Source organism: Vicia villosa, linkage group LG7 (genome assembly GCF_029867415.1).
Source record: "Vicia villosa cultivar HV-30 ecotype Madison, WI linkage group LG7, Vvil1.0, whole genome shotgun sequence".
Lineage (NCBI taxonomy): Eukaryota > Viridiplantae > Streptophyta > Magnoliopsida > Fabales > Fabaceae > Vicia > Vicia villosa.
The window spans coordinates 70,923,097-70,933,892 of NC_081186.1; the positions used below are offsets into that span (position 1 = coordinate 70,923,097).

The 10,796-nt window shown below is 36.5% G+C and overlaps 1 protein-coding gene across 1 annotated transcript; it reads right to left on the reverse strand.

Moving 5' to 3' along the window:
• Positions 1 to 8,713: 8,713 nt before the first annotated feature.
• Positions 8,714 to 10,124, reverse strand: LOC131617407 (F-box protein CPR1-like). Its single transcript, XM_058888698.1, has one exon. The coding sequence runs from the start codon at positions 9,925 to 9,927 to the stop codon at positions 8,863 to 8,865; it is 1,065 nt and encodes a 354-aa protein (XP_058744681.1). The 5' UTR covers positions 9,928 to 10,124; the 3' UTR covers positions 8,714 to 8,862.
• Positions 10,125 to 10,796: the final 672 nt, after the last annotated feature.

The window sequence follows — 10,796 nt, forward strand, 5'->3', positions numbered from 1 at the left end:
CAAGGATCTTGAATCATTAAGGGTTCATAGTGATTTTGAGGTGTACATATCAAATATCACTGATTCATCGAGTGCTTCTCAGAGCATTGGACTGTGAGAGTAAGGTCTGGATTCATGGTTATTGTGTACTTCAGGACAAGGCTTTCCTTTATGCTTCAAATACTATCTTCAATGAGGAACTTTGTCAAGGCAAAAGAAGACTTATGGATTAATTTACAAAGTTTAAGTCAAGGGTTTATGGTTTGAATTGCCAAAAGCGTGAGCATGTTTAGAAGATTCCTTTTGTTCAAGGTCACAAGGCATTTGGTTTGACTACTTGAATCATAAAGAGGCTACACAAGAGGGTCAACATACATGGCAAAGTTAAACGGCCATTCGATTCATACATTACTAGAAGCTATTACAAAAGTGGAAAGGAAGAGAATAAGAGTTACATTCAGGTGAAAGAAAAGAACTTCATTACAATATTCACCCATTACCCCATGTCCGTGTTTGATACATATTCGATACGTCCATACCGTTACATAGAAAACTATACAACAAATTGAATTATTAAAGAAAAACGGGGACCAACAGTAGCATTCATCACATTACATCCCTCACTGTATCATTACATGAAGAACATCCATTTTGTAAAACAAGACATAACCACCAAAGTTTACAACAAAAAGATACATCTATCAATTTCCAAAAATCCTAGGCTCCTCTTCATATTTTCTTCAAGTCCACTTCTGTTCAAAACTTCATCTCGCCATTTCAAGCCTTGTGATCTCCACCATTCCTCAAGTTCAAGCAATCTCCAGACACCATCAAAACCTTCACGGAATCAGTGCACAAATCAACTTCCAGCCAAAAACAGTCTCTGCATCATTAATAAAAAAACCATAAATTAGTGTTACAACATCCAAAACCATACAATTTCACATCAAAATCAAATAACCAAAGTCATAACCTGCACTGTTTTGTCATAACAGCAGCATACCTCTGTTCATACAGTTCACACAGTTCAATTAATCTTCCACATCACTTCGATTCAAACCGAGTCCACCGTAACAGTTGAATTCCAATTCAGTTCATAAAGAAAACCAATTAACTATATACATACCATCCTATCACAGCCCCATCAAAGCTAACCTCTAAAACCATTCACAAAAAGAACCAACTTTGCTAACACACCACAAGCTTGCCCCTGCTTCGATAAAAATTAACACAAATACATCACTATACAACCTCAGTTCAGTTACATAACAGACCTTCATAAACCATAAAAAAAAGCATACATATCCTACATTCCAACCATCTCATTACTAATGGAACTAGCCACACATTCAGAATTAAATAACATTCATCCAAGATCATAAACCAGCCCTGCACTCATTAACATTCCGGTTCAGTACTAATACAAGCAAGCTTCAAGCATTTAAGTCCACACCTGTTCAGGACGTCCAATGGTCAATCAAGCCAAGTCAGAATTTCATACACGTTCGGACCCTGCAAAGCTCTACAGTCGCCTTTAACCAATTGCAAGAGCCCATGAATTCAGGACCTCTACATGTCATCACCAAGGCCTGCTGCAGCCATGAACACTTGCCCAGCAATATCATAACAATAGGCTGCCTGCATATTCAAATGGAGAAAAAGATTCAGGCAGAAACGGGAAATAAGGCATACAAGGAAAAATCAAAATAAAGGCAGCTATTCAAAAAACAACGCACACATCCATTCATCATATGTCTTGTTCACAAGGCATACATACACCGCCGCATTCATAATCCAAACGCCATCTGAACATTTGAAAAAAATTGCAGCGAGGATACCTTCAAGTTAGCCCCGGCATACTTCATGTTCAAGCCAATTCTAATCAAACCCGGTATCAATCCGCAACACTAAACAAATTACACAGCAAATTAACCAAACAATTCACTAACAAGTACAGCAGAATTCTCATAGCAAAAAAACATAAAAGGATCACAACTTACAGCTTGTAACCGGTTCGATCCAGCCCATTCACATCTGTAATAAATCCTATGCCACCATACCACCTCAACTTCCTCTTAGCATTCAATTAATCTACAAGCATTCAAACCATAAGCAGCCCCTGTTTCAAGTACAAACTAAACCCCACCCAAAATCCCTACTTGACTAACCTTCTAACTACTAATTTCCTAACTGTCCAAACTCTTAAAACTCCTAACACTAACTATTACAGTTAACTCCACGTGGCCACATTGTTAACTCACTTCAGTTTCAATTCGTTTTTAACTAAATACCCAAACCCCAAACAGTTTGTAACTAATCCTAACAACCTAGTACAACCTCCTAACCTCCACATAACTAACTTTCAAACCCTATAACAGAATCAGTTGCACCACTCATAACTACCCTAACAGTTATTAACTAACTCCTAACTAACAGCTATCAGAAAAAATCAGAAACTAACCACTCAATCCTCACCTTCCATCTCATAACCGAATTTCAATCCTAGGGCTACCAATCATTCTCCTCTAACTGATTCAATCTCAACCTCTAACGAAATTGTTCACAAACCTTCACATCTATATAACAGAACCATACACACGCCATTTTGACTCTCCACAATTCACACACTCATTCACACGCATACACACACCACTCTCTCCTCTTTCTCCACCATTTCTCAAAACTCACCTCTGAACCAATTCTTCCACTCTCCAACATTTCATCTTCTCCATACCACAATTCAATCTCCATGAAAAGAAACAGAAAAAGGAGAAGAAGAAGAATCGCATAACAGAAAAAGGCAATAACAAAGCTCACCATAACAGTCCCTGAGCTCCTCCATAACCTTCAATTTCTCTGGATTCATCATCACCAAGAACTCTCTTCAATCTTCATCATCTATGCATCTTCATAATCTTCTTCTCCACATTCAATCAGAAAACCCCGTAGAAATCTCTTCACCTCTGAACCAATCTTCCATCATCATCCTTCATCAATTTCACGTTAAAACTTCATCTCTTGAATCCTCTCTCGCTCCATGATTATCTCTGCATCATCATCTTTCTCGTTCTGCTTCAATCAACGCGTCCTCCAATCAACGCTCGCCTTCCAACAATGATTCAACGTCAACCTGCAAATTCAACGGAAACAGGGGAAATTGAAGAAGAACCGAGAAATTGGAAGCAAAGAGATGGAAGAGCGGAGGCCAGAATACAGAATAGGAGAGGTGGACGGAGCATTGCGTTCGCCGAAGATTTGAAAATATCGTCGCGCCTTCGTGCCTCGTGCGCGAGAAGGAGATAGAGGTTGAAGGAGATCCCGCCGCCGCGTTTGAAAGGATAGAGGAGAGTAAAGTCGAAAGAAGTTCGCCGGAGATAGAGGTCGAGCCACGTCGTCCACCGCCGTTGCTCGCGAGAGGAAGAGTCTGAAAGTCCAAAGGTCACACAAGTCTTAAACCTAATTCCCAATCTCATTTCATTTTTATTTTCTTTTTAATTTCTTTTCTTTTATCAATTAATTGTTTTTTAATTAACATGATAATGGATCAATAATCATCTTGGGCTCAGCAAACTGAATCTGGCTTCACACCCCACCAGGCCCACGCACTCCCACTTTTCTGCACAAAAATGAACAAAAACAATTATCATGGGCCTCTATGTGTGGGCCTGCGCCAGTTACGGACCTCACCACCATTTTCAGCATGCACCCCCCTTGAGCTCATTCTTAATTGGCAGATTTTAGGTCTTTTTACTTAGTTTTTTACTAGATTTTTAGATAATAAAGAGACAATAAAATCAATAAAATTTGTTAGACTTTTAGATCATTTTTAGGAGTTAATCTTGGTCCCTTTAATTGATATTTTTCATATTAAAAAACTCATAAAAATAAGTAGATTTTAGGTTAATTTTGACATTAATCTTTTAAACTCATTTCTTTCATAAAAACCATAAAAATAATAGTGCTTTTAATTCACTTTTGTGCTATATTTTCTACTTGGTCTTTTTCATGCTCTTATGCTATTTTCATATACTCCACTTTTTGCTTTATTTTTCATATGTCTTTTATTCCTAACCTTAGGTAGAAACCATGATAACATTAGGTAGAAATTCCCTTCATACTTAGGCTAGTTTCTTTTCTTTTCAACATTAAAACATCTAATAAATGCTTGATTAAAATCCCCATTAAAAAATACAAAGAAAATACTTAAAACACTAATAATCAAAGTGAAAATTCTTAAAAAGGGAATGGAAGCTTGAACGTCCCTTGCTTTAGGGAACGTTCGAGTGCTTGGATCTCCCTTGCTTTAGGGTTCCATTCAGGCGTAAGTTCCCAACTTCTAAAAAACACAAACCATAGAGTAACTCGAGTTTCCCGTGCTTTAGGGATTTCCTCGAAATACTCAAACTCTCTCTCTTTCTCTCCTTTCTTAAGGGCACCGTTATCTCCACTCCATTGCATCCTAGGCGATCCCTTATGCAAGAGTGCGAGCGTTAACTCCGCCCAACTAAAAAACACAAAAACAAACAAAACTATGGAGCCGAACTACGGCGCTCTGATTCCTGAAAAGGATACGTAGGCATCAAGTCGCGGGGCTTGAACGAGCACATTTGTAAATATTCCTTCTTTTCCCCGTATTTCTTTTGCATTCATTCGTATATAGACATAATACACACCCTTTAGATAGAAACAAACATAGGTGGATACCATCGAGTACGATGGGCGCGAGGGGTGCTAATACCTTCCCCTCGCGTAACCGACTCCCGTACCTTGATTCTCTGGTCGCAAGACCCTGTTCCTTCCTTTGTTAGGTTTTCTGATATTCATTTCCCTTATGGGATAAATATATTGGTGGCGACTCTGTTCATTTTTCGCGAGCGTGCGACAACGATTAATTGTTGTAGTGAGTAGCGATACCCCACGATTTTGATATTGATTGATATAATGTAATCTTTTCCACTTGAGAGAGCTAGTGACATACTTGATGATTTTATCCAAGTTGGAGCCCTTCTTTCATTAGTGATGCAAAGAATCCATATGTTCTCATGTTCAAGATTAATGGCTGGGTATTTCTCTCCGACGATGATAAAGTGTTTATTCCTTTTTAAACATCTTCCCTTTTAAGAGGAACTACATTAGCTTTGACTTCTCCATTGCATCGAGAAGGTATGTAGGCACAAGATGTAATGTCTTTCCGAGCTTATTTTAAATTTCAAACAAACCTTTTCTTTGCACATGATATCTTTTAATAAACACAGATTTTCAAAAAGGTTCCTGTGAAGTACCATAGATATGAGGGGTGCTTAAAATCTTCCCCTTGTATAATCAACACCCGTACCTAAAATCTTGTTTTGTTTTATAAACAAACTTTGGGTTTATTTCACTCTTTTCCCATTTCCTTTAGAAACAATAAAGCGCGGTGGCGATTTTCACTGAAATAATGAGTCAAGTTAACCAATGGCTTCAATCTCAGATTTTCCCCGCTACATAGTAGATTAGGCTTAAGTTACTTTTTTTATTTTGTTGTGTGGATGCAATTTATAGGTTAGTTGTGATGTATGCTATGCTCCACAAACAAATATTTTTTGGTTTGGATATAATGATGGTGCAATTTCTTGGTTATGTAATGACTATTTTGGATATGTAATGACAATTATATTATGCTATTATATTAGGCTTTTATGCTTGACTGTATCGATAATTGGTTCAACACAATTAACTAATTCAATTTTACAATGACAATAAAACAACAAGGTAGTTCAACAAATTTCATTTTCATTCAAACAATATTAAGTACACCACAACATACAAAAAATCTCCACACAACACATAACAACAGCTAAACATAACACCTAAACAACAATATAAAACCTAACAAAGCAGACAAAGTAACATCCTTCACTTCTAAACATAACAACTAAACATCACATCCTTCAATTCTTCAAGCTAACAAAGAAGATCAGTCATATTATGACCACAACAGATGCAACAAACAATCCTTGCCAAAAATTCAGCTTCTTCCTTATCTTGTTTCAATTTTATACTGTCCTTCTGCTTAAGTTCACCAATTCTCTTCATTAGTGACAAAATAATCTCTTTTTTCCCTGCAACTGCATTGACAAACAAGGTTAGCATCCTTCCCTACAACCAGATTCCCTGCAAGAGATTCAAACAACAAGAGAACTTCACTCTCCTTGAATAACCCAGACTCATTAAACCTCCTCCCAGGATTCTCAGTCGTCCATGAAGTAGTTAGGGGTGAGTCAAGGTCACAGAAGCAACAAACTTCTCTTCTTCGTGACACACAACTAGAGGTTGAGATGTAACTCGCTTGTGACATTGATGAACTTGGACAAAACAATGAAGACGAAGAGATTGGAGAAACAACAATGACGACTATGGAGTGAAACGAAGAGATTGGAGAAAAATAGGGAAAACGAAGATGAGTTGCTATGGAAAATCTGGGTTGGAAAACGAAGATGAGCGTGAAAATGAATTAGGGATTCGACCATTTAATCTTTTAAAATTTTTTCAAGAATTTTTACAAATAATAAAAAGGGTTAAATAAGTTTTTGGTCCCTCTAAATATAGCGGTTTTCAACATTAGTCCCTCTAAACATTTTCTTCAAAGAATGGTCCTCCTAAAAATTTTAATTTTAACTTTTGGTCCCTCTTGCAATTTAGCGACGGTTATTTTAAATTAGAGACGATTTTAGCGGCGGTTTTAGCGACAGTTTTTTATTTAGCGACGAAATTAGATATCGTTTTAGCTACGATTTTGCCACGAGGGACGAAAAGTTAAAATTAAAATTTTTAAGAGGACCATTCTTTAAAGAAAATATTTAGAGGGACTAAAGTTGAAAACCGCTATATTTAGAGGGACCAAAAACATATTTAACCCTAATAAAAATGGATTTAAATTGTGAAAATCCATGTAAGTCATGCCATATAAGCCTTTATATTGAAAACATCGGCGTTTTGGAAGGGTGGAAGTGGAGGTAAGGACCAATTTCGTAGATTTTAAAAAGGCGGGACTATTTTTGGGAATTGGTTAAAACAGATGATCAAAAGTGTAATTAAGCCTAGATATTACTAGGTAAATTATAATAAATTTTTTGAAAAAAAATTTTATATCTAGAATACAAAACCCGTCTGATTTGATTTGTGATTTTAACCATGCCTATACCCAGGGGTGGACAAAACCCACAGATCCGAACCGAACCGGTTCAACCGTGCGGTTTTTTAATGTCACGGGCGGGTTTAAATGGGCCTCGGTTGAAAAAGTATCATTACATTGTCTTAAGTGGGTTCTAATGGGCGGAAGCGGCTTGCCAAATGAAACCCAACGGTAACCGAACAACCCGAAAATATCTCTAATTAGGATAATGTGCTATCTTGCTTACTGTAAACATCCATGAGCTAGTATTGTTTTTTATTACTTTCACCGATCTATTATGCCACTGCCAACAACTCTTCTTATCTCGATCATTATAATATTTGTTCTACTTTACAGCTGTATAACTCTCTATTTTCTTTTTTCCTCTCTATCTATTTCTTTTTCATTTTTTTCAACTGTGCATCATCTAAAGAAACACAAGCCACACCTTTCTTCTTCATTTGTTCTCCTGTAATATATTATAAATCACAATTCTACTTCAACTATCAATCTCAAAAACACTTCTAAAATAGGTACTCCCTCTGTCCCAAATTATAAGAGAAATTCTCTTTTTTGATTCATTGAATAATTAAGGTAGCTGGTCCATATATAGACCAGATACATTAATTATTCAATGAACCTAAAAAATGAATTTCTCTTATAATTTGGGACGGAGGGAGTACCTTTGTTCTCTAATATTTTCTATATATACATACATATTAATGATTTATCTTTAACCCACAACACCTTCAACTGCTCAGATTTGCAGATGCATCACTTTGTCTCTCTAAGAATTTGCCATTAGACTAAGTTAAACAGGGAGTTGAATGTTACGATTTTTTTAAAAAAAATTCTGGCAACCGAATCACCCCATCCGATGAATCCGTATTTTGTTGAACCCGTCACCCGCAAAATCCGCAAGCACTACAGGCGGAAATGGGTTACCATATTCAAACCGCGGTTGCACTCGGATGTTGTTTTTCCGGTCGAAACCGCACGACCCGGACCGATGTCCACCCCTACCTATACCCTTCTAATTAGACCTCTATATCATTTCCTTTTTATGATCTCCGAGCTTTCACAACTAAACTCTCCACTCAATTTTCAACCGACAATAAAGGACTAGTTATTGAATCGCTGGTGATGATGCTCGTTGTTCAGCATGCTCGTGATGCTGAAGTGGCTGCTGCGTTGTTTGATGGTGTTATTTTACAAGCTTCAAGTGGCTTACTTTTCTGCATGATCTTGGGCATTGTGAAATCATCTTCTAGCTCCAATGCCCAAGCTTTTGACATCAAAGAAACTGCTTCTAGTTCTGCTTCCGAGGTTTCAGATTAATTGTTTCTATACTACATCTTTAAAGCAGGTTAAACTTATGACTGAAATCTACAGAAGTGCAACTTATGTATGTATAATTGTTTGACTGCCACAGCAGAATTTGTATGAGAGCAATCCCGAAACTAAATGTTTGACTGCAACTTATGTATTCATATTAAATTTCTTTTGTAAATTACTCAAATACACTTTGAGTTTTGAATTTGAAGAAAATTACAACTTGTTTGAGTATTAAACATTGATCTTGAAGAAAAAATCAACACGAGCCAACTTATTGACATAGGTTTTCTTTTCATCGATATAGATACTAGATAAGTTTGCAAATAAAATGAGAGAAAACATTCAAAATAAAAACAAGAAAAACAATTAACTACTTATTCCTTCAAGAAAAACAATTAACTACTTATTCCTTCAACTGGAAGAATGCTTTCTTTGTAAAGTATTACCCGACTAGGAAAACTACAACTCTCTTCTTCATAACCAAGCTTCTCAATCATTTGGGTACACAAATCAAACAAAGCTACTCTTCGATCTTTGGTCCGGAAGAATATTTCTCCTTTGGTCCCCACTCCAATAGGACGTAGGACGCAAGACAATGGTCCAACAACGAATAGTGTGATCCATGATTCTTTTCTACCGAGTTCGCCCAATATTGATATTTGAAAAGTATTTTCTCTAACTCGGAAAGATGTTATGCATCCATTTAACACCGCCAAGTAAACATATGATGCTCCAACAACAAAACAGTCATCCGGTATGGATGTTACAAAAAACTGTTCACTGCTTAAATCAAATGATACCAAACACGGTGCTAGTGGACTATGATATTGACACAACCAGTGACAGACTCCATCCATGTAGAGTCGGGCATCCTCAGTTCCCATAACAGAACGCGGCATGTCCAGATCAAGTTTTCTCCAAGAATTACTTTTCAAGCTATATATCTCCCATACAGGGTCTAAACACGTATCTCCAAATACATCTCCAGACGGCACATAATCCCATTCTTCAACGTGTCTACCTACAAAGAATACACAACGAATGACCTTATAGTCACATGTATTAAGATCATAACCAAATCCATGAATATAAGGTGTGATATAACAAATAGCCCTAGCAGCCTCGGGGAGAGTGGACTCAACCGGACTAGGAGGAATGTGGTTGAATTCATCTCTACTCGGGTTCCATAATGCAATTTTGCAAGATCCATCTTCATAGAGACAAAATGTGCCACTAATACTACCAAAACCAAAAATACAAAGATCTCCAACGTAACCCTCTTCCTCATGGTGTACAAATGGAGTTGATATATTTAATTTGACTTTACTCTCCAACTTTTCTCTAGAAAAAGAATAGAGAAAATCCTCGTAAGGTCCATGAAGCAGCATGAAGAGCGATGCTTGGTCATAATAAGAACAACAATGCAAGTTAGATAAAAAGTTGTTGCGGAACATGTTCATGAAACGAGTGTTTTCAATTAAGAGAGACCATGATTTACAAACACATTCAAATCGTTTCAAAGATTTAGGGTGTGTTTGAAATAGTTTTTGTTTTTAGTTTTTAAAAACTGAAAAGTAAAAATCAAAACACAATTTAGCCATTTCAGTTTTTTGCTTTTAAAAACTGAAAAATTGTGAAGAGTTTTTAAAAACACATTTGTAAAATATTATATTCAAACAAGTTTTTAGTTTTTAATTTTTCAAAAACTAAAGTTGAGTTTTTGAAAAGCCTTTCAAACAGGCCCTTAATAGGCAGTTTTGATAGAACGAAGAAGACAATATCATCTGGTATATGATTGCTGGGAGCCATTATAGAAACTGAATTTTGCTGGCAATATGCAATGCTAACCAAAGAGAAACCGAAGAAGAAGAAGAAAAAATCACTTATATATAAGCGGAAGTGGGAGATTTTGAAGGTTCAGAGAGAGCCTAAATTGTAAGCCACGCACTCAGCGCACGCAGGAATCATGGAGCAGAATTCTCACCTAACCGATTTAATTAAGAACCAGCAATGTTAACGCTTAACAAAACGGATGGTGAAACAACGACCCCTGAGAAAATAACGGCACGCTGGAGGTTTTTGTTGAAACAGTCACGAGGGATAACTGATACGTATTAAGCAAAAATAAATATTCCACATTTATTATTTTTTTTAAAATAAAAAGCTATATTATTTGTTTTTAAATTCTCTTTTTTTCTTCTAATTTTAATATCTCTCCAAATTTCACGACTCATTAAATGGGATAGTGTTTATTTGATAATGTTCATTAATTGCAATTAAACTCTTGATGAAATAATCTTCCATAGAAGAAGATGAAGGGTAGAAAAAC

Bases quoted from the DNA above. Each gene is read 5' to 3' on its own strand.
- LOC131617407 (XM_058888698.1), bottom strand. From the start codon at position 9,927: ATGAACATGTTCCGCAACAACTTTTTATCTAACTTGCATTGTTGTTCT.